A 24,372-nucleotide genomic window follows, 5' to 3' on the forward strand; every position below is an offset into this window, starting at 1 on the left:
AAAACAATGCGCTGTCATCACAACGCCCGTCATGGCAACATGATATCCACGGGGTGCACTTAAGGCCGAGCAGCTGAGGGGATTTAAATGCTGTGAGCTGCAACACAACAGAGATTTCATGTTCCCTCTCTTGGATCAATCTGCTGTCTCTGTCCTCTAACAGCTCGATCTGCTGCAAGCTGTCCCCAACTTTTCACAGCTTTTTGGTGCAAGAGGCAGGGACGGTGAAAAAGCAAAAACATCTCTCTTGCTCATATCTTCGTGTTTTTATAGTAACTGTTGTTTCAAAGTGAGCACCAGGGCCATAAACTTAACCGCTCCGGCTCCAGTTTCCCTCTCCCGCTCCCATCTACACACCCACCCACACAGCGGACTTTAGACCCGCCAGGGTGCCACAAGACTGGGAAACATACTGAACTTTTAATTTAACTCAAGAAACAGCTTCAGGGCTGAAATCAACCATCATTACCCTCGATGATTAATCTGACAATTATTTTCTTGATTAGATGATTATTTCTTTGTCAACAATATGTGACGAAGTCGTGAAGACACCAATCACACACTCCCAGAGTCAAAAATAACACCTTCTTATTAATAGGTTTGTCCGACCAACAGTCCAAAACCCAAATATAGTCAGTCTACAATCATATGCGAGCAGGGCTGAAACTAATGATTGTTTTAATGTTGATTAAACCTTTAAATTCAGAGCAAATTATTTCTTTCAAAGTCATGTGGTAAAAGGCTATGAACAATTTGGTAATAATGTCCATATAACTGCGAAAACATTATATTTAATATCATATTCAAAATAATTTGGAATTTTTTTAAAAAGTATTATAATTTTTAAGCACATTTTTTCAGGTAATTTCCTCATTTGGTTTTTTACTTTCACTTGATTTATTTATTTGATTAATTTTTGTTTAATTTTCAGGCAATTTTCTTGTACTTTTTTTTACTAATTTCTTGCTAATTTCTGGGTCCTTTCTTAAGATGCTCTTGGCTTCTTCCCGCGTTTTTGAAAGCCAAAACACTGCCGACACCTATGTTTTGTGTCTCTGTTATGATACATGTCCTGCCTGTCACTCTGCTTTTGATTCCGTGATGCTGTCACACAGTCTGTAATTACACACTGGAGCAGCGAGATGCCTCTGTCATTTGGTTCTCTGTAAAATGCAAAGGAGCCATTAAGAAGGGACTAAGTAGCCACCCTGCAGAGGAATCTCTGTTTAAAAACGGATGATGCTTCAATAAATGTCAGCCGTCAGTCCACCGTGGTGGAGACAGTTTGACCAGTTACTGTCCTCTCAGCTCTGCAGGAGCTGCTGCTGACAGACGGCTGCCTGTGTGGACAGAGACACTGTATGCAGGTTAGAGTCAGTGTGGATTGAAACTAATATCTGAAAATGAATCTATCAGATTATCAGGTCATTTTCTTGTCATCTTTTCCTCATTTCTTGCAGTTTGCAGGGCACCTAATGCCAAGTTGCTCTTTGCCTTTTATCTCAAGTTTTTTCTGTTGAGAAACCAATGGCTTTTTGAAAGGTTTCTAAGGTTTTAACGCTTGTGAAAGGCATCTGAAGGCAGCACAAGAAAACTGATGACAACCCAAGTTTTAAAAGGTTAATGTCATGAAAGTGAATGTGTCAAAGGTCAAAGGGTAGACAGTGACCTGTGGTCAGCTATAGGCGAAAGCTCCTTCGGTTCCTGCTTGTTGGTGCACCACGTGAGGCATTCCAGCAAGACACAAGAGGGCTTTTGTCTGTTTTCCTGTTCGCATCAGTGTGTGTGTGTGTGTGTGTGTGTGTGTGTGTGTGTGTGTGTTTGTGTGTGAGAGAGACACACATACACAGATATGAGAGGTCGTAGTTTGAACAGAAACAAATCAGAATCACATCACATGTCGATGCCATGTTGAAACACAGCACCGCCCTGTGTGTATATAGAGGCGTGTATCTGCATACCTAACCCCGTGCCTCCTGATGCATACAGGCATTTGAGTGTCCCATTGTCTCGGCTCCCCGATGCATCAGACTGAACTCACTGATAAAGACCATTGTCTGCTCGCTGACCATCCTGTGACCGACTGGTGTGTGCCCGTGTGCTCATGCACTAGTCCTGGCACGCCTCCACGCCCGTCCAAATGATTCACAAGAAGTAATCATGGGCAAATTAGAGGACTGTATTAAAATCGTTTAACAAAACGACTAAAAACTAGGAAACGGGCTGAGCAGAGTCCTTGGGGAGGATCTGAGTCACAGAAATCTCTTAGCAACCGCAGCTGGTGTCGTGATGAAAGTCCTCAGAGGGACGGCCAAAAAGGACATCCAAAAAACACAGATATCACAGACACATGCACATCACAGGTGTGGATTCATTTAGTAATTATCTGGATTTATGCCATCAATCTGACATTTAGAAGCAACTTGAAGGTTTTAACCCTTGAAGGTTTTGTCGACGCTTTTTAAAAGCATTAAAACATCTGAGAGATGAGACAATTGGTTTGATTTCTTTGGGAACATGTCAAATAGGCCATGAGTAACTTGGCAAAATTCCTGCAAATAGCAAAAAAAATTTTGTAAAAGTTTACAAGAAATTGACTTGACATTTAACTGCGGGGAGATTACTACAGAAAAAATACAAATTTTCTTTAATTTTAACACTTTCTTAAGGTATTATATCATTTCTTTCTCTTTTTTTGCTTTCTAGGTAATTGTCTTGTGCCGTTTGACTAATTTCTTGCAAATTTTAGGCCACTACTGGACACATTCTGGGATCAGATATTACAAGATTTAAATAATAAAGAGTTTTTAAGAAATTGTTTTAGTTTTCAGTGACGTCTTTTAATCCGTGCTTAAACAACACAAATGTGTCTGAGAAGTATAGCTTGTTTTTTTCATACAAAGAAAGCATTCAGGGATCACACTGAAACCAGTGACTGATACGTTTTAAATCAGACCCAGATGTAAAGGTCTAAATGAACTGGAGAAGAAAAGCAGCTGATCTTATTTTGACTCTGGGTGTGAGAAAATATTTCATAACAGAGTAACATCCTGTGCTTCTGTGGATTTTGAGACATGGGATGAGTAAGTATTCCCCTCTGACTGTGGAGGAGTAGAAGTATTCCTTGTCTGCAGTGTCAAATCCTTCAATTGAAGGAGCTGAGTGTGGGCTCAATAGGTCAGCATTACTGCTCTGCTAGTTTAATTTCCTGCAGTTTTAGGAGGATTTAGCCTGTGAGAAGTTCTGTCTGCCAAAAGGTTATCGACGTCTCTGTTGCAACAGCTTCTTTCACAAAATGATGTAAAATCAATCTCTGCAGAAACGCACAAAAGAAGGACAATTTGTGATTGAATTCTCTGCTTTTATCCTCTTTTCTCTCTTTCATTTCTATTCTCTCCTGAACATCAGATACATCCATGGGGAAGTATTTTAGCTATTAACCCTTTGGGTCCACTTTTATATTAAACACACTCATATCACTCTGTGCACAAAAATGCGCTTTTCAAAATCAAGCTTTAAAAAATATTACACATTAATATTATTTTCTACTTACAGAGTTATTTTCTTAACCAACATCAAAAAATTGCAAAAACTGCAATTTGAATGGGTTTCAATGGCACATTTTTTGCACTTAACAGTATGAATGTAACTGAATTATTTTGTTTATATAGTGTATTTTAGACTTATTGTAGCAGCTGAGCTAGACTGAACAAAAATACACAGTCTTGCCAAAATGTGTGCCATATGGATGAACACACTGAAAATTATCCAAAAGAAACGAACAATGAACGCACGTAAAATGCACCAAACAGTCCCTTCGGGGTTAATGAAGCCAATCTGAACACTGCTCGTGTGTGCTGGAATATCTGAATCTTTGCGTTATTTCTGCTCTCACCAGCACAAAGATCTGTGCGTGGAAATGACTCTTTACCTATCAGTGATTAACGCTGTTCCATACCACAATGCCAAAGGGCATCTCAGAAAAGAGGATGTAAATGTTACTCTCTGCTGAGATCAGCAAAAGACCTCATGACAGCAGGCAGAACATGGTGTGCTGCGTTCCACTTTAGGTTTCAGATTGTTGCCAACTTTGTGAGTCACTTCTTGGCATGTGGAAAATAACACTGAACTGAGCAAATTCAGGAAATCAGAAATGGCTCTCAGTGACTGACAGTGACTGCATCCAGTCAGCAATCTGTAACTACGTTATTTTTATTCCATTTACTCATCTTGGGAAGGAGACAGAACGGAGATGGACATGGCTGTAGGGCTGAACCCAAATATTCTGCCATTTGAGTATTCACTAACTGGGTAGGTATTTGTCTTTCAATTTAGGCATTCAATTTTTTTTTTTTTTTTTGCAGAGGACGAGGATAAACTTAGTGACAGGAATTATCTTTTTTTTTTGTAAATTTCAGCTCCTTAACCGCCGAAATGCAAAGCTCCCGCAGGTGCATGCAAACATTTTTTTCAAACTTCGAGAATGAAGAAAAACTCAGAATTTTACAAGAAAGTAGTTGAAATTTTAAATGAAAAAAATCCTTGTTTTTTTTTATAATAAAGTTGTAATTTCGCGAGAATTATATTATTGAAGTAAACGTATTGCCAGCAAACTATAAAACAGGCCAGAGCACAGGCAGCCTCCTCAGCAACTGGAAACAATGGCTGCCAGTTTTATATTTAAAATTATAACTTTACTTTTGTAATATTGCTTTTACAACTTTTTTCTCATAATATTACAACTTTATTCTTAGAATCTACCTTAATTTTTCTAACATGGCTCTAATCCTTCTTCGTAGGTGCAACTATCGTCAGAAATTGTATATAATATTCAAAACTATGTTTTCATTATTTAAGAATTACCCAAATTAAGAATTATTGTGTTTTCGTCATTAGCCTTTTGTATCCAAATACGTAAATGTGCCATGTTCAGAATGGAAAACAAAAAACTGGCTCTCAACACGGTCATTCACATTTTCGCTTCGGCCGTCGCAGTTCTCCTATACGCATGGCACATAGGAGAAGTTTCAGTACAGCAACGTCACTGCAAAATACCTATAAACTAGACCTTTAACAGAATATTTTTCTTCACTGTTGAGGAAGAGCCATACAGTGAGAGATTTTATTTCACCACAACACCACAATGGACTGAGAGTCTGTGACGTTCAGCTCGGCGCTGAATATTAATGCTCTAAAAGGTCCATCTGTGGCTTCCACATTTCCCCGTATTCAGGAAATCATGTGCAGCTAAGAAAGCAAATCTAAGACCCTCTGACTTTAACTAACCGCATCTCATTTTAGATTGCACGAGATAGCACTGTCATCCTAACCCACGATCCTTTATCCATTTAGTCACTGAGTGAGGTTTTTCAGAAACAGAGATGAAACCTTTTAATCACTGTTTACTTTGACACTGTGAGAGATGTAAAGGTCTCAGACAGCACATTCTGCCAAATATTTCCCCTTTGTTGTCTGGTCTGAAATTATACAGCAACGCATTATTGCAACCATGTACTTGTTGTGCAAAAGCTGCCAAACTGCATTCTCACGCTGCATACTGATCAGTGAGGAGAAAATTATCATTTGTCTTCCAAAAGGAGAAGATTCCTGCGTGCTTTTCGGAGGCAGAGATTCAGTTTCCTGCAGGTATTAGTGGTTTAAATCACAAGTTTTATCATGTTACGATGCCTACAATCGAAATGATTTCTTCTTGCTTTGCATCACTTGCCCTAAATCCGAATTACTTCCATTTCAAGGGACTAGCTCCTGCTGTCCATTACAGACGTTTCCCAGCCTGCAGCCACGACATTCTGTAAAGTTTTTGACAGCTGCAGGGTGCACGCATAGCAGCAAGGCAGTTTCTCAAAATTGGATATGCTTTGAGTTTGTTTGATTGGTGCACGCAGTTTACAAGTAAATTTTGCAGCCAACCTTGATCATTTAATTGTGGGAAGCCAAAATTGTGATCCAGATTAATATTAGATTATGTATTCAGCTAAGTGATCAAGTTTTCCCTCAGGTATCCAGAAATTTACAAAAATATAAAATAACTTAAAATAACAAACATAGTTTTGTGCAAGAGAAATGCTTTTTGATTCTTTTTTATCCCTTTGAGACTTGGAGCAGCATCACTTTTTTCTGCTGCCTTAACTCGCTTTTCACAAGTACTTAACCTTTGATGCATATTAGTGCAATTTTACTCAAAAACATGGGGAAAATGGCAATGAGCAACTTGGCAAGAAATATTCCACAAATTCCAAGAAATAAGTAGATTTAGAAAATTATTCTTTAAAAAGCTAGGGGGGAAAAAAAGGTAAGGAAAAAAATACATAATTACATATCTTTTTATTATGTTACCGAATTATTATAATTTTTAAGCACTTTTCCAAATCATGTCTCATGTCATCATTTTACTTTAGTTCATTTTGGTTTAGTTTGCTTTCTGTTTTTTAGACACTAATTTTCCAGTAATTTTCTTTTACTTTTTATACATTTCTTGATATTTGGGGGATATTTTCAGTAGTTGCTCACCTTTTTTAATTAGACTATAATTATCATAATTACATATTAATAATTGTGTCATAGAATTATCATTTAAGCACTTTTCTAAGTCTCATTTGCCTTATGTGTTTTTTTTCTTCTTTTTTAAATACTAAGTTTTAGGTGATTTTTTTGTACTTTTTTTATTAATTCCTTGATATTTTGGGGAATTTTTTCTTTAGTTGCTCACTGCCTTTTTAATCATAATTATTAAAATTCAATATTTTAAATTATGTTACAGAATTATTATAATTTTTAAGCACTTTTCCAACTTTCATTTGCATTGTGTTTTTTTTGTTTGTTTGTTTTTTTTTTACGTTCTTTTTCTTTCTTTTTTGAATAACAATTGTCAGGTAAGTCCCTTTTACTTTTCTTTTAATTTCTTGATATTCAGGGGGATTTTTTTTTCTTTGGTTGGTGTTTTTTTTTTTCTTTTTAAAGAAATCAAGCCAATTTGCTGTGGTTTCACAGGGTTAATAATCTTGCAAACCCCTCACATTTATGTCAGGACTTCTTGGGGGGTCCAGATCCCCAGGAGGGCAACCACTGACCGAGACCACAACAAGCCCCTCAGCTTGCAAATGAGTTTACAGCTCAACTGGAAGATCATTCAGAGTATGTGTGCTGCAGCCGTGACATGAAGCGATGGAGACAGCTGAACCGATCCAAGCCTTACAGTATGCTACACACACACACACACACATTACACGCGTGTATTATTTATATCAAACCAACGTGCCGCATGACTCGATCTAATTGAATGAGCGTGAGCACTGAGAATAGGCCTTTTGCAAGCCACAGCCTCCTGTGGACTCTCTATGGAAAATGGAATCAGGCCCAGACTTTTAAAGGTTATGGAGAAAACCAAACTGGAACTGAAAGACAACGCTGGATTGAATATTCCTTGACGCAGAGACATACAGTACTGTCTGTGGCACAAAAAATGGTCCCAGAAGTATTCAGAAATATCTCTTCCTGAAAGCGTCAACAGGCTGTGTACTGTAAATAAAAAAACTTCTTATTAAAATGCAGAAAACTTGTTTAAACATACAGTACGTTTACTCTGAATTCTGTCTGTGCTACTCCAATATTATTACACAAAGGTAGTAACTTCCTGTCATGTATGTACTTTAGATTAACATGTTGATAAAGCAGATAACATTTTTCTACAGCTACTTCTCAAATATTGCAGTTATAACTGAAAGTATCATATTCTGCTGCACTGAAAACCACAACTCTTACAGATACTGAAACTGGCAACAAGTTAATTTGTTTAAGAGGCCTTTAAGGTAATTTCATTTTAAGTTTGCCAACTGAAGAATGTCATGAGGTTTTCAAATTAGATTTGAACATTTAGCACAGAGAAATAGCAGTTTTTAGGGAAGGAAAAGAGCACTGTAAGCTCTTTTACAGCCAAAATGTCTACTGAAATTGAATTATCCATCACACTAAAATATTTCAAAAGAAGTAAGATGCTTACTTGATGTAGCCTGTAAATATGTGGTGGAGTGTAACTAAGTACATTTACTCAATTGTACTTCAGTACAAATTTGAGGTACCTACTCGAGTATTTTCTTTTAAGTAAAGGACCTGAATATTCATTCTCTACCACCTATGGAGGACAGAAAATGACTTTAGTATCAATAAATATGTTTGGGTTTTGTAAATACAGTAAAATTAAATCTATAAAAATACATAAATAAATGAACAGCTAAACAAATATAAAAATAAATAACAAAAAATGACTAAATACATGTTGCAATAAACATGGAAATAAATAAATAAATAAATAAACAGGGAATAAATAAATATATTATTTTAATCAATCTTTGTACGATACATTTTTTTTGTCTACCAGTCATTTTGTCGTTTTCTTTTTCTTTTTTTAAATACATTTTTTTGCACTTTTTTTTGGCTTTTTCAGCATTGTGAACTTTGACTATACTTTAACTTTTGCAATGCAGGATTTTTACTTGGTACACAGTATTTTTCTCATTGTGGTTTGAGTGCTTTTACTTAAATAAGGGACCAAAATAATCACTGTTTATTACTACTAATGTTAAATCAGTGATAACACGGGCTAATACAGCTTTGAGTCTTGTTAATAGTAGCTTCAAAAACATCCCACTAAACACCTTTATAATGTGTGCTGTTAAACACAGCTAACAGTAGCATTTTATGGCAGATTGTCAGCTGCTTTTTTAGCATCTTACACGACTATAAACGCTCAATATGTATTTTTCCCTCCTTCGACACATTTGTTGCATGCTATGTTTTAAGTTTGGCTAGATTTTTGTACGCTTTCTTAGCTAACAGTCAGATCTTTTTTAATGAAATCTTGGCATCAACACCGCGGCGCCATCATAACTTAATAACGTCGAGCTATTTTTAAATGAGAGCAAACTTTTTCGAGGAGAGGAAATCCTAAATGTCAACGACTTTGACTTTTAGCGCTTCCGAGGATAAAAAAAAAAAAAGCCTGGAAACTCACGCGTATTGACGGTTGAATCAGCCATTGACGGACCGGAGCTGACCGGAGGGCTGGCGGGGATGTTTCGGGTCGGACAGCCGTTGGAAGCTGTGGTCAGAGCCGACTGTGGTCAGACTAAACTGAAGGAGGGACTACTCTCAAAGATTAACGTGTTTCCTGATTCCCAAAGAGTGGTTACGCCCTAATCTGACCAGCAGGAGAAGAGCGAGATGGTTCACTCTCTGCCACTTCCGTTTTCGTTTGCTGTCGCTAAAAAGCGGTTTCTGTTTGGAAATTTACATTTTGCGTAATTTAGAAATGTGGTGTTTAACCGTTAGGGCCCGCTTTAATGTTACACACGCTCGTACTGCTCTGCGAACAAAATGCACTTTTCAAAATCAAACTACAAAAATATTAGGCGTTTCTTTCTACTTAATTTGGCTTAAAAAAAAAATTAAATCATGAATATCAAATATCATTTTTCAGAATTTTAACCTTTAAATGTCAGGTTTTTGTCATGATGCCGCTATTTTTTAGTAGAAAGAAAAAACAAAAAAAATTATTATTTCCAAAATACTTCATGCTGAGTATATTTATTATTATTATTAATATTATTATTATTATTAGTAGTAGTAGTAGTATTAGTATTAGTATTAGTATTAGTATTAGTATTAGTATTAGTATTAGTATTATTAGCAACAACATTGATTTGTATACATTCCCCCAGTATTTGGCAGCAATTACCAAATACTGGGGGATTGCATAATTGTACCTGTAAATTTACTTATCTGTTTATTTATTTTTCATTTGTGTATTCCTTTTTAACTCTTGTATTTCTTCATTCATTTTGTTATTTATGTATTTATCGATAAAAAAGTTTGGGTTTTTTTTGGTCCAGCATACTGCATTAAAAATGTCCAACCACATTATAAAAAAAAATATTCAATTGCAGAAATAAATCTCACGAAAGTGCCTCCTTAAACAAATATTTCTTATTACAGGCACCTTAAACTTCAAACTACTGCATTATATTTCTCCTCCACTAGATGGAGATACTGTACTTTTTTCTAATACATTTATTTAATACCTTTAATTGGTTTGCAAATGTATATTAACGCACTGTAAAACACAAATAATACTGCTTTTTAAATACAGATTAAACAAGCCCCCTGACCCACGACTAAAGCTTTAAAATTATCCCACTGAATTGCAGTTTTAGTTGTGATTGTACTGTCCTGGTTCAGTCCTGCATGTTCTCATGCATCTTATGAAATGCTGTCCTCTACTGGACACATTTCTCACGGCATCCAGTATGCAATATTTTAATATTTGCGAGGCTTAGTGTGCAAATATTTGTGTTGTTGAAAGACTAAATAAACAAAAATCACCTGCAAAAAAAGGTTCTTCGGGATATTAAAAGAGTGTATACGTTTTGTTAAATCACTTATTATTTATATATTCATTTTGCATATTAACTAAAAATTCTTTGTATATTTGTCAATGATTTGTGCATGCTGATTCTACTTTCAATAAAATGAATTAGAAACGCAAAAAAAATCAATAAACATTAAGAACTAAACAAAAATAAACAATAATTGCTTAATAATAATACTTTTGAGATAACAACTTAATGTACTAGTATGTGAAGAATGCTGCACTATAAGATAACACTATACATAATATACTAAAACATATGTCACGTGACAAATTGAGTTACAAGAAAATCACCTGAAATTTAGCAACAAAAGAAAAGGGAAAAAAAAGTTTGTATTAACTGAAAATATTAATAATAATAATAATAATAATAACAATAACAAGAAGAAGAAGAAGAAGAAGAAGAAGAAGAAGAATTGTTATTATAATTTATAATTTTATTTAGGCAGGCTACACATGGTTTACCTGAAATATTCTATATTGTAGATGGAAAAAAGAGATAGGAAACCGTAAAATAAAAAAAAACTAAATTAAAAAAAAACCTTTTACTAAATTGATTTGAAACTTATTGACATATTAGAGGTCTTTAAGAATCTTTATCTAATCACAAGTCGTTCTTTTTTTGTTTGTTTTTTACTGGAGGAGGATAAATGTGCACGACATCATTAATAATATAAAATGACTGATGATTACAAGCTATCCTTAAGTGTGTGCACGTGAGTTATCATCCAGGTTTTATGTGAAAAATATGCCGCGCGCCCCCGTAAACTCTGCGCGTGCTAAATTCCTTGCGGTGACTGTTGAACTTTTCCCCCCCCCTGCTGCTGCTGCTGCTGCTGCTGCTGCTGCTATCAGACAGAAACCTGCTGTCATTCTGCTGTTTACCGCTGAATTTGGACACTTTGGACAATGTGCTGCTCCGGTGGAAGCTGACACACCGAGGGTGAGTCCTGTCAAGTCTAAATGAAACTTTAATTAACCTGAAAACCGTTTTAAAATCGTTAAATAGTAACAAAACGAGACGTCTTGAAGGTTCTGGTTGGTCTCGGGTTATGAAACGGTTAATTTCTCTCTGTAAACGTTATCAAAACCTCACTTACACCGCTACAGCTGATACATCGATTAATAACAAGTAAAAAAACTATTAAAATATATATATAAATGCATTAGTATTATCAATAAATCATCAAAAATATCTAGTCCTGAACATTATGTTTTTGTGTGTAATAGTTGTGTGGTGGTAACCAGTGCGCAAGCGCAATGTGAAGCTACGTCAGAGACCTCGTGCACTGAATTCAGTGCGCGTTCCCGCTTGTTTACCTGTTCATGTTTTGGTTTTTTGGCCTACTTTATTTATTGTGCACACCTTTATTTCATAGAAATGTAAACAGATAAATAAAGAAAAATAAATATATAATTAAATTTAAAAAAATGTAATAACAACACTTATATAACGCCAGAGAGTTTGTGTTATATGCACCATATTATAATCATTTGATAACATAATAGCTTTGTTTGTTCCAAACGTTAAATTAAAATGCGCTCTGATGTTGAAATTTATTTAGTGCGAGGAAGTTGGTTCTATTTCTGATTATTTTTTAATATTAGTTTATTTAAAGAAATACAGTTGATGACAAAAAGAGCATCATTGAAAGGATGAAAAAAAATCAATGTTGCTGTAAATAAATAAATAAAAAAATCTATTGAGCATATAATATATTGTAAATAATTAAGTTTTTGTTTGTTTTTTTCTCCTCAAAAATAGTGGCATCATGACAAAACCCTTGCATTTAAAGGGTTAAAATTTAGGTATAATATTAAAGCAAGCCTTAAGGATGAATTAATGCAATATCTAATTACATAACACTTGTGGTCCTTCTCTGAATAATAATAGTAATAATAAACTTTATTTGCATGGCACATTTCATACAAGAAATGCAGCCCAAGAAAGAAATTAGATGCACCAAATGCACTATGACATAAGACATAAAAATAAGTAATAAGTAAATAAAATAAAATCAGAACAGACTACATAGAATGCATCTTCACATGGATAAAACTCATTCATTTGATAAAATTAGTAAAAGTAAGATGAAATAAAAATTGAATGCACAGAATGCACAACACTGACATTATTGATAAATGAAAAAGCCTAAAAATATTGTATAAAATGCACAAAATTAAAAAATACAGCTTTAAAGATGTTCAGCGAGTGCAAAGCAGAGTGCAGAGTTAAACAATGACTCTGTAATCTACCTCCATAAAAGCAAGTGAAAGTTAATTAAGGGTCTCTCTGCTTTGTAGCTGATCCATGAACACTCTCGCCACCTCTCACCTACATCTCGCTCTCAAGTGAAGGCCGACTAGTTAAGCAGCCTCGTTACACTCAGCACAGCCAGGCGATCTATTGGCCTGTGGGAAGTTAATCATTACAGCTATTGACAGCCGTGGAGAGGATCTGACACTCGCTCTGCTTTGACTTTATTCTCACAGATAAATCTCTCTGAGACATGACCAACCCGAAGCCCAAAGCAGAGAGGCAGAGCGATGGAGCCGAGGGCCCCGACGGGGGCTGGGGCTGGGTGCTGGTCGGCGCCATGTTCGTGAGCACGAGCCTGGTGTTCGGCCTGATGCGCTCCCTGGGGATCTTCTTTGTGGAGTTCGTGCAGTACTTTGAGGAGAGCGCTCAGGCCATCTCCTGGATCTCGTCCACGGGCCTGGCAGCTCAGCAGTTCTTCAGTGAGTCCCTGTGTGTGTTTGTTATGATGGTCAAAAATTATATTTGAACCATTGTTTAATCTGTTGGCATGACACTGAGAAAAACAGCTTGATAAATGATTTAAACGATTAATCAATTAGGGCCATTTATGCTGATTGACTGGACATCGTCAGGGTTAACCTTTTGAAACTGGAGCTGATTTCTTTTAAAAGTTTGGGAAGAAGGTATGAGAAACTTCACAAGAAACGGTCATAAAATTAGCAAAATATCAGTGAAAAGTCACAAGAAAATTACCTGAATAAGAAAAAAATAAATAAATAAAATAAAAGCCAAACAAAACAATAAAATGACCATGAAAAAAACTACCAAAAATAGAAATAATATATGTATTTCTTTTGTATTTTATTCTATTTTTTCTGCTACATAATTTAAAACATTAAATTATATAATTTACAATTATAGTTTTGTTCCCTAATTTTTGGACCATTTTGTAATGAAAACAAATTTTTAGGTAAAAATTTCTTGCAACTTGCTGGACATTTTTTGTCAAGTTGCACATTGCATTTTTGCCCCCATGTTTTCAAAACAAATAAACCAATTTTCTGAGGTTTCAGAGGTTTAAATGCATGGAAAAGGCTTTATAATGCAGCACAAGAAAATTTTGGTCAATCCAGGTGATAAAGGGTTAAGCCCATGCGTCGTTTCTCTTATTAAATCCAAAGTAATCACACAGGTAACTACGTTTTGAGCCATTTTATGTGGTTTGTAAAGCTGGAACTCATTAACTCTTTAACAAGCACCAGTGGGTCACTCATTACAAAACTGACGCTGCTCAGCCGATCGTTGTTCACGGGACACGCTGAAATTGTTGTGACAAATGAAAATGCGTGTGTGTTTTGCAGGTCCGCTGGGTGCAGCGCTGTGTAATGCATACGATACACGGGTGGTGGTGATGACGGGGGGCTGTCTGGCTGGACTCGGACTCATCCTCGCCTCGCAGGCCACCTGTCTTGTTCACCTCTACCTCACCATGGGCGTTATCTCAGGTACACAACAATACTGTCGTTCTTGTTCCTCAGGGACAAAGAAAAAAGCAGCTCATCCGTAGTTAACTGTTCGGCTGGTTAATCACGTGTGTATGCTGTCCTCCAGGTTTGGGCTGGGGGCTGGTCTTCACGCCCATGGTGGCTACAGTCATGGCTAACTTCACTCGCCGGCGTGCACTTGCGTTAGGACTGGGGTTCTCCAGCATTGGTCTCTCCTCTTTCGCATTCAACCCGCTTTTCCAGTTTCTGGTGGAGATGTACGCGTGGCGAGGGGCCCTCCTGATTCTGGGGGGCCTCAGCCTCAACATTGTGCCCTGCGGAGCTCTCATCCGCCCAAAAAGACGCCCTAAAGAACCAGCAAAGGTGAGACAAACTCTTCATCTGTTGAACCAGCTTATACACGCACAGCAGATTCTGCATTTCTGGCACAATACGTTGTTCTTACTTGAAGGGCAGCTGCTGCAGAGAATTTAAGAGAATGGATGGTGCAGGATTACGGAAAATCCACACGCATGACAACTATGCAGACTTGCTTCAGTGTGAAATATTCGTATTGCTGTGTTGCATTTTCAGCAAAAAATAAATCGTGCATGTGTCCAAAAACAAAAACCAACAGACAGATAAAAGTCTCAGGAGCAACTACACAAACTCATCTCAACCCAAATCTTACCAGCTGTTGTGTCTAACCACGTTCAATGAGCAACATATAGCATCAGAAAGCTGCTCAAACCATTAAATGTCCTTTATGTTGTTGAGGTAGTTGTTGCAGTGTTTGTCGTACATCTCAACAAAGGATTTCACTTGTCAAACATATTTCTGCAGGCAAAATTCTGTGACGCCTTTCGCAAGTTTTTCAACCTTTGAAACAGGATTTCTTTCAAAACATGGGACAAAAGGCCATCAGTGACTTGGCATTAAATGTCCCACAAAATGCAAAAGAAATTATTAAAATCTGATAAGAAAATCACTTAAAACTAAAAAAAAGAGTTTCTTTTGGAAAAAAGACTTGGAAAAATAAAGAAAACTATATATATAATTATATATTTTAATTAGATTATAAAATGTTTTATATTTATGATGATTATTTATTGTGATTTTTAATGTTATCATTAAATATTTTTTTCCAGGTCATTTTCTGTTTTTGCAACTTTTTGCAAATTTCTCACTAATTTTTATGTCATGTCTTGTTGCCTTCTTTCCATGTTTTTGAAATAAATCGGGTCACTTTGTTCAGGTTTCAAAGTTTTAACAGGACCTATGAAAGAGATGCTTTTTATCATAAAAAACTGGGATGTCAAGTGAGGATGAAGCTCAGTATTTTATTTTCTTTCCCTCCAGGTGGATTCAAAGAGCAGGTCATCGTGCACTGCAGTGCTGCAGCGAGTGTCCTCCTACCTGGAGCTGCCGCTGCTCTTCGAGAGGCCGTACATCACCTACACGCTGGCCGTCACTCTTCTTAACGTCGGCTACTTTGTGCCATATTTCCACCTGGTGGCCCACAGTCGCCAAGCCGGCTTCTCGGAGTACCAAGCCGCTTTTGTCATGTCAGCCGCCGGCGCTACAGACATTTTGGGGCGCGTGGCGTCGGGCTGGTTCTCAGACCTGGGTCACTTCCGGCCGATTCATCTACTGACCACGTGGACGACGCTGGCGGGAGTGTTCATCATGCTGCTGCCTGTGAGCTCGCTGTCCGGCTCGTACGCCGCTCTGATGGTGATCAGCCTCCTCTACGGCTTCTGCTCGGGGGCGCTGACGTCTCTGGTGTTTGCGGTGGTGCCCATGATAGTGGGCGTGGAGCGCATGATGGGGGCCCTCGGCCTGCTGCAGCTGATCGAGAGCGGCGCGGGGCTGCTGGGGACGCCTCTGTCAGGTGAGTTACGCAGGTCATAATGCAGGTCATGTCACCATGTTCCATGTCATCTGCTGCGACCTCATCAAGTCATAAATACAAGTTAGCACACTAAAGCTGGAAGAAGTCAAACATTAATTAAGTAATCAGGGTCAGACAGTTCTCTTTCTTCCTCTCAGGGTTTGAACAGTCATAAACAGGTGGAAAAGTAAAGTTTGCAAATAGCAAAGTTTTGGAAAACTAAATATACCTTTAAAGTTTTGGAAAAGTCTTGATATTTTGTTTCTCAAACCTGTATGATAAAACATTATGTTTTTAAGAACCACTGGAAATTTGAAAATCCAATGGTAATTACTGGTTTTAAGCTTCTGGCTGTGATAAAAAAAAATTTTGATTTTTTTTTGTTATTTGCCTTTTTTTTCTTTAAAAATTGCCAAAAACTTAAAGAGAGAAAAAACTGCCAACATTTTTCTGCAAAATTAAAAAAAAAATACCCTCAAAGGCATGTTTTCTTTAAGGACAAGCAGTAAAAAAATACGAAATATAGCCAAATAATGAACAATAAAAAAGATCTTACAGAAACTGTCAGTGGCAAAACAAGCACTTTAATTCAAAGTGACGGTATATAATTAAAAAAAAATTAATTAAAAAAGCGTTGTTCCCATTTGTCACTTAAATGCAAAAACATGAGAAAAAAGGAGCTAGGCTGAAACTTTGACAAAAACCATGTCTGAGGAGAAAGAGGAGAGCACTCACATATTCACAGATGTTTTCACAGCAGAGGTGTTGACTTTGTCACAGCAAGCAAAGCACAAGTGACACCAGTAACACTCACGACGGCTTGGCTGCAGCAGCAATTAGTGTCATTAGTTGCACTTGTGTGTGACAAGTGAAAACTCAGTTACACTCAAGTTTCCATCCACATTTTCCCCCTCTGTTTCTGTGGAAAAAAACTCCAGTATCTCACCAGAAGTTATTTTCAAAAATGTAGCCGCATCAAATAAGTGTCACAGTGTTATGACCTTTTTCTGTTGAATAATTCAGCACAACACAGATTACTTTAAAGCAAAGCAGCAATCATGCGATCAGTGTTTTTTCTTTATGTGCATGAGAGAAGCAAGCATGCATTTCATTTGGGTTCTTCAGTCTTATTAGGTTTAGGTTTTATCATCCCTCCTCCGCAGCCATTGTTTGCCACTATTTATACTTTTTTTTTAATTCCCCAGTATATGATCAATGTGTTTTTTGCATTTTATTTTGTTTTCGCTTGCTGCCTTGTTTTTATCTGTTGCTTTTCTGAAAAGCCATTTGTAACTTTTAAGAAAGAAAAAGTTGAGAAAAATGCTATATAAGTTTATCATCATCATCATCATCATCATATTATTATTATTATTATTATTATTATTATCTGCCATTGTACACTACTTTTTATACTTTTTTATTTTAAATGAAGTTTTTAAAATTTTTAAATTATTTTTATTAGATTATATTATACATTGATTATATTTTATATTATTTATATTTTTTTTATATTATCATTATAATAATGATAATTATTATAATGATGGTGATAATATTAAAATTATTATTATTATTGTTATTATGCAACTACTTTTTCTCTGATTACCTCACACTTAATTAAGGGATTTTAAAAAATATATTTTCTCCCGTCTCCATGTCTCCAGGGTTGCTGAAGGACGTCACAGGCAACTACGTGGCCTCCTTCATGGTAGCGGGCAGTTTCCTCGTCCTCGGTACGTTGACCATGTCCACTCTGCCTCACTACTTCTCCTGCAAAGATCCGCCGCCTCCTCAAAAACGCTGCCTCAAAGACAAAGAAAAGAGTTTAAATTTAGAGTTGGAACTGATGAACAGCTCAACTTCTGCCATGAGTCACAGAGGAGTTAATGATATGACAGCTGAAGTGATCAATAATCCACAACACTGTGTAAGTTAAGGATTCAGGAGCCTTGTTGAGGCTCTTCGGATCAGTTAAAATAAGGACGGCGCCTCCGTGAAGACGTCGTTGGTTAATACGCTGCTCCACATGAATGTGTTTATTATACCTCAGATGTTTCAGACCCAAAGAAGCTCAAAACATAACTGTGAAAGCTCAAACTGCGTGAAGGGGCCACTGAGTTCCTCTGTTACACATCCTGACCTCAGGTTAAAATTCAGACCAGCACCTTCTGCCTTAACGGAAACACTCTGCATTTAAATATTTTAATATGCAACGTACAGGTGTGTGGTTGCACAGCACGATAATGTGAGACGTGAAGGAAAACGTGAACGTTTTTTTGCTTCTATTATTATTATTAGATGTCATTATTTTTTGCATACTTGACTGAGAAACTTAGTAGCAAAAACCTTTCATTTTCTTTATTGTTCATGCAAATGTAAAATGTGAATCTGATTCTGTTGGTGTAAGATTTTGCATAGACACGATCAATCGGCAGCTTATGTGTTTTTCAGCCTAAATCCTATTTTCCTGTGTTTTTATGTCTAATTACTAATGGGAACAACAATTTTTAAAACTGCTGCAACCGGCAGCGTTGAAACAGGCTGAAATTAAACCACTTGGGATGTGTTTTCCTGTTAATTACTAATAACGTCCTCTAAAAATGCTTGTTTTTGCCACTGACAGGCTCAGATTGTTGACATAGGTTACTTACCAATATAACTAAAAATCAATAAAATATACACGTCACCTGTTGTCACACGTCAGTATTCCACGTCAAATTGACGTTGTTATGACATTGAATTTTGGTCACTTGACAATGTTGGCATGCAAGTATCGTCTACATACATCCACTATGACCTTTTTGTCAAAAAAGTAGATCCTTTTTGTTTGACCACAAACAGCCCAGAAGCCACCAGACTCCATTTAAATAAACAGTCATTTTATCTTCATAAAACACACTTTATTCAAAGTCGACAGAAACAAAATAAAACTAACTTGAGCCGGCTTGGTTTGTTTTTCCACTTTTACAACAATCATTAACTCTGATTTGGTTGAATTAAACCCAAAATGCGCTAAATTAGTTGCAAAATATGCACTGCTTTATACACACTAAAATTACTGTTTTTCTAGATTGAGTCTGGTGGGTTTGGCAATGTTGATTTGTTTCTGGTTAAACAAAGTGGATCTACTCTTTAAAACAAAAAAGTCCGTCTCTGTCAGGATCCTTTCCATAATGTTGTCAGACACATAAAATAATCTGAGCCTGTCAGTGACAAAAACAAGCACTTTTTATAAAGGAAATTGATGGTTCTTAATTGCCCCATGTGACTACGCTGCACCCGCTAAATACTGGACCAGTTTCAAATATTGTTCCCATTAGACACAAAAACATCAGAAAACAGCGTCCAGGTTGGAAAATACTTAAGTTACTCTTTAATCTCCACTATCCTTATTTTAACTATAATATTTTAATGAGGCACAAATGTCACAGCATAGACGGACAATCAACGTTCATTCACTTTTATATTGGCTCTGTCCTGCTGCGTGTGCACCGCGTGTTTGCACAGCGTGTGTGCACCGCGTGTTTGCACCGTGTGTGTGTGCACCGCGTGTTTGCATAGCGTGTGTGCACCGTGTGTGTGTGCACCGCGTGTGTGTGCACCGCGTGTTTGCACCACGTGTGTGTGCACCGCGTGTTTGCATCGCGTGTGTTTGCACTGCCATCTCCAAACACTTCAGTACATAATACAGCTACACATGTGAACATTATTTGTGTAGAAGTAATTGTTTACTCAGTAAACGATGAGCCAGAGCCTCAGGTAATGAAACAGGGCTCGCCATAAGTCCTTTAACATTTCTGCAAACATTGTGCCTTTTGGTGTATTTCAAAAAAATCAAAATAACAAATTATTGTTGGTCTTAATTGTGTAGTATGTGTGTGCAGATTTATGAATGTAAAAGGAAAATTCTTAATGATCAGCACATTTCTGATTTATTACGAGCACATTAATGTCTTTGAAAGAGCGGCAGACTTCAGCACTGTTTCTAGCAGCTCTGCTTCAGCCTCAAGACTTTCACTTTATCAACCACTGCAGCATCAAATACAAGACTGTGATTTTTCAAGTGCAATTTCTGATAAAACAATCAGTGCTTGCAGGAGCATTTTCTGTAAACCATAAACTGTCTTTGTAAATCACAGGTGTTTGGCTCTGACGACATCTGAATGAACGGCAGGTCTGCAGCTCACTGTGACCTGCTGACATGTGATTTATAACTATATACACCGAACAAAAGCATAAATGCTTCTGGTTTTGCTCTCACTTGTCCTGAGATGAAATAAAAGATCATTTTCTATGAACACAAAAGGCTTATCTCAAATATTGCAGGATGTACTGCCAAAATCTCAGAAACGACGTTGGCAGTGGCCTCGTTTGGCATGAGTGCCCAAAGCTTCAGCCCCGAATATTTTCTGCATTAAACATGGATAAAGTCAGGATGTCAAGGCCATTGTCCTTATAGTAAAGATGCAAATACTACTACCAGCACATTTTTGTTATATAACTAAAATATAACTAAACATGATTTTTATTCAATAAAATTACTGCTCAAATGTAAAGACTGCAACCTGACACTGTTAATGGTTAAATGTGATTTTTATCCCATTTTTTTTATTCACTGTTGATTAAAGGCGCTGTATTCTGTTTTAAATTTGCTTCATTTTCAGTAGTTTGTGCCTCTTGGGAAGTGCTTGTAAGCAACTTTGTATTGATAAACTGCACAAAATGATGGCGCCCCCTGCTGGGGATGCCACTCACAACAGTAAAATAATGTGGGAGATCTTAAATTTTGTCTTGTTAATATACAACTTGTTTTTCATTGTGAATTCATGACCTCAATCTTGAAAAAAAAAAAATTTTTCTTGTAAATTTACATCTTTAATCTCAGGGTTTTTTTGCGTAAATAATGTAGAATTGTTTTTCTTGATCATCTAGACATGAAATCATTTTTACACACACTTAAAATTGGGTTTTGTATCGCAGTTTATTTGATCATGATGCAAATCTCAAGTACCTCACACAGTTTAACACGTGTGTAAAAAATGTCCCAAATGTAAAAATCTGTATACATTTCCACGACATAAAATTTTACTCTTTGCAACAATTGTTTCCAACACTTTTTTTTAAATGTAAAAATTCAATAGAAATGGCAGAGGAAAATAAAAAAAACTGCCTGTTTATTAAAAAAAACAGATTTACTGCATTTAATTAAGAAATCTTGGCAGAGTGATGGTGTTACCCTCTGCTCCACATAAAGACACCTCCTGCTGGGCTCATAAAGCGGCTCCAGTGTTCCCACTTGGATGCGATTGTTCTGCTCTGACGTGTTCGCACAAAGAATTCACTGTGTGCAGCGTTCATCCCCTCTGAAGTCAACACCAGCTGAGCTATGACTGAACATGTGGCAGGTAGCCAGAGAAAATGTGTAAGTCGGACATGTTTTTGTGTGTATGTGTGTGAGAGTGTGCACGGCTGCAGGGTGAAATGTGGCGTTGTACAGCGGGGGGGGAGAGGAGGCAACGGCTGGTTAAGTTTTGGGGTCTGCACTGCGGCGTTTGAGCTTCTCGGGGTTGTTTGAGGCCATGTGCGAGAAGTCTCTGAAGATGTCGTGGTAGGTTTCATCACCTGGAAGAAACACCGGAGAAGACATGAGTTTAACCTGCTTTGTGTTGTTTTCTTTAAAGAGTATGACAAGCTGGTAACCATTTTTAAACTAAGGGAATTAGTTTGATTTCTTTCAAAAAATGGGGAGAAGGTGACAAGACATTCACAACAAAATTAGCATTTTTCTTTTTTAATTTTACAAAAAAATTACCTGAAACTAAGTGATAAAATAGTCAAAAACAAACAAAAAATGCCAATAGTGCTAAAACTTGCCTAAATGAATAAATACATAAATAAATAAAGTTTAAAAAATTACCTCAAAAAAGTTTTTTTTTTTAAATTATTCTACATGTCTCTTTCTGTATATATTAGCAATTTTTCCAGAAAATTTCTCTTCACCTTTTGCTAATATCTTGCAAGTTGCAGGATATTTCATGCTTTTTTCCCCCCATTGTTGTTTTTAAAGAAACCAAAACAATTTTCTCAGGTTTCAAAAGATTTAAATGCTTGTGAACGGTGTTTGAATGCAGCAAAAAAAAATAAAAGTTTCCATAAGTTGTCAGTCACTTAGTAAATTAAAATGAGTCTGTCAGTGGCAAAAACAAGCACTTTTACATAAACTGACACTGCAAACATGTCCCGAGGGGTTATATCGCAGCATGTTTCTCTCTGAATATTGGACCAATTTCAAAAATTGTTGTCCCCATTAGTCACTTAAACCCCACAAACATGGAAAAATAGTCTCTGGGTTGGAAAATACTTCAAGTTCAATAACCCATTTTCAAATCAATGCCATCTCTTGTGGGTTTAAATTGTTCTTCTAATAAGTCGCAGCTGTGCTCGAATCCAAAACATCTTTAATCAAAAGCTGCATCATCTTTTTGCTGAGGACACATTGTAATAAACTGTTTCCTGAACACATTTTTAGACTTGTAGCCCTGAAGCGAGAAGCATGCAAGTGAACAAATAAACACACAGTAAGGCATGCACATGCACTTTACCTCTCAGTCTGCAGCAGGTGGCACACTGCACAAGCAGTTGAGACCAGCCGGGCATCTCAGCAGGGCGGAAGGCAACACACACATGAGTGCACACGACACGACAGGACACACGGTGATAAAGCACAGCACGTCAAATACTGACCAGCAGTCGTTTTCAGGCAGACAAAAGCGTCACGTTTCCATTCCTTCATGAGTGATTGAATTTCACAAGAAACGTAACAAAAAAGCCTCCCGAGGACAATCATGAAGGAGTGGACTTTGCAGCTTGAAAAGGAGCCAAATGACAAAAAATGCAAACAAAACCCCACTGTTAAGCTCACGAGCTGCAGCACGGAGCTCCTGAAATCCTGATAAATACCAACTATTCACAGAATAGCCAGATAAAATCGTCCTTGAGAACCAAAACCCAACATTGAACGTAGCTTACATAAGCGGACTGGAAAAAGTCCAATGCACATGTTCACAATACAATCTGATAACGCCACAAAACTGTACACGAAAAGATCCCAAATATACAATAGCTATATATAATAGGCTATATATACATTTTCTGATATACAACACCCACATGCAGCTCGTTATTGATCAGGTATTCAGAGATTTTGTGGGTTTCAAAGTGCAGGATTATGTGCGTTTGTAATTCAAAGTGCAATCTGGACTCCTGTTACTCTCAAAACGTCCCTTCTTTGTTTCACAAGACATTTCCTGTCTTCACCGATACAATAAATACAGTATATCAGGGTTTGTGCAGTCATGAAAAAACTGGAAAAGTCACAGAATTTACAAATAGCAATTTCCAGGCTTGGAAAACTTTTGGAAAACTAAATATACTCTCAAGGTTTTGGGAAAGTAATGGGATTTTGTTTCACAAACCTGTATATGTATGTTCATGATTTCAATAAATTCTGTTTTTACAGTCTCTGGCTGTAATAAAGTGGTCTGATTTGCCTTTTTTTCTAGTGAACTTGCCTAAACTTCTGAGGAAAAAAATAGCTAAGTTAAAAAAACAAAAACAAAAAAAACACATGCCTTTTTTTAAAAAGTCAACAAAAAAACAAAACAAACATTTGTTTACCCAAAAACATCACCAAATTTTTTTTAAAAAGCCAAATATTTTTAGTGAAAAAAGTCATTAAAAATGAATAAATTGCCATAATGTGAATAAATAAAATTGCCAACATTTTTTCTTTAAAAACTCCCAAAAAATTTAGAAGGAAAAAAGCCAATATTTTTTTTACTTAAAAGAAAGAAAGAAAAAATCTGCAATTACTTAAATCTAACAAAGGGGGAAAAATAAAGGAAAAAAAGGCCAAAATTAGGATGCTTTCCAAAAATTGGTGGAAAAAATATACAAAATGCAGTACTTAAAAATTATTTGACATACCTCCCCCTTCTTGCACCACCCCCTCCCCTCCCATAAATAATGAACAGTCCCTAAATTATATTTAAATATTCAGTTCTAATCCTGCTGTGACGTTTTTTTAATAACATATATTTAAAAATCTATTATATCGTAATGACAAAGAACATGTGGTCTTTAGAATTTGCCAAAAAGTCATGGAAATCAGTGAAAATGTGTCTGAACCCTGTACACTGTCGTACCCTGTGCTCTGGCTCTTTCTGGCTTTACGAGGATTTTATGCTTTCTCAGGGAGAGCATTTTTCCTTTTATTATAACCGTTGAAGTGATG

The 24,372-nt window shown here is 36.6% G+C and overlaps 2 protein-coding genes and 1 long non-coding RNA gene across 5 annotated transcripts in view; 1 reads left to right on the forward strand and 2 right to left on the reverse strand.

Moving 5' to 3' along the window:
- Positions 1-9,213, reverse strand: part of rell1 (RELT like 1) — a 30,209-nt gene extending 20,996 nt beyond the window's left edge. For all 3 annotated transcript variants that reach the window (XM_042512105.1, XM_042512104.1, XM_042512106.1), the window contains exon 1: positions 9,032-9,213. In XM_042512105.1, the coding sequence (XP_042368039.1) occupies positions 9,032-9,056 (25 nt within the window). In that variant the 5' untranslated portion in view covers positions 9,057-9,213. The remainder of the gene's footprint in view (positions 1-9,031) is intronic.
- A 2,087-nt stretch (positions 9,214-11,300) lies between these two features.
- Positions 11,301-18,111, forward strand: slc16a13 (solute carrier family 16 member 13). Its single transcript, XM_042512382.1, has 6 exons — positions 11,301-11,387; positions 12,938-13,183; positions 14,066-14,209; positions 14,316-14,572; positions 15,548-16,079; positions 17,744-18,111. The coding sequence occupies exons 2-6, from the start codon at positions 12,955-12,957 to the stop codon at positions 18,013-18,015; spliced, it is 1,434 nt and encodes a 477-aa protein (XP_042368316.1). The 5' UTR covers positions 11,301-11,387; positions 12,938-12,954; the 3' UTR covers positions 18,016-18,111.
- A 1,908-nt stretch (positions 18,112-20,019) lies between these two features.
- On the reverse strand, positions 20,020-23,612 carry LOC121962540. The gene is made up of 2 exons (XR_006107129.1): positions 22,682-23,612; positions 20,020-21,701 (listed from the first exon to the last, which is right to left on the reverse strand). It is a non-coding gene; the product is annotated as an uncharacterized LOC121962540 (long non-coding RNA).
- Positions 23,613-24,372: the final 760 nt, after the last annotated feature.

Source organism: Plectropomus leopardus, chromosome 23 (assembly GCF_008729295.1).
Source record: "Plectropomus leopardus isolate mb chromosome 23, YSFRI_Pleo_2.0, whole genome shotgun sequence".
Taxonomy (NCBI): Eukaryota; Metazoa; Chordata; class Actinopteri; order Perciformes; family Serranidae; genus Plectropomus; species Plectropomus leopardus.

Coding starts and splice junctions, on each gene's coding strand:
- slc16a13 (XM_042512382.1), top strand. CDS start 12,955: ATGACCAACCCGAAGCCCAAAGCAGAGAGGCAGAGCGATGGAGCCGAG. Junction 13,184..14,065: donor GGCAGCTCAGCAGTTCTTCA/GTGAGTCCCTGT, acceptor TGTGTTTTGCAG/GTCCGCTGGGTGCAGCGCTG. Junction 16,080..17,743: donor GCTGGGGACGCCTCTGTCAG/GTGAGTTACGCA, acceptor CCATGTCTCCAG/GGTTGCTGAAGGACGTCACA.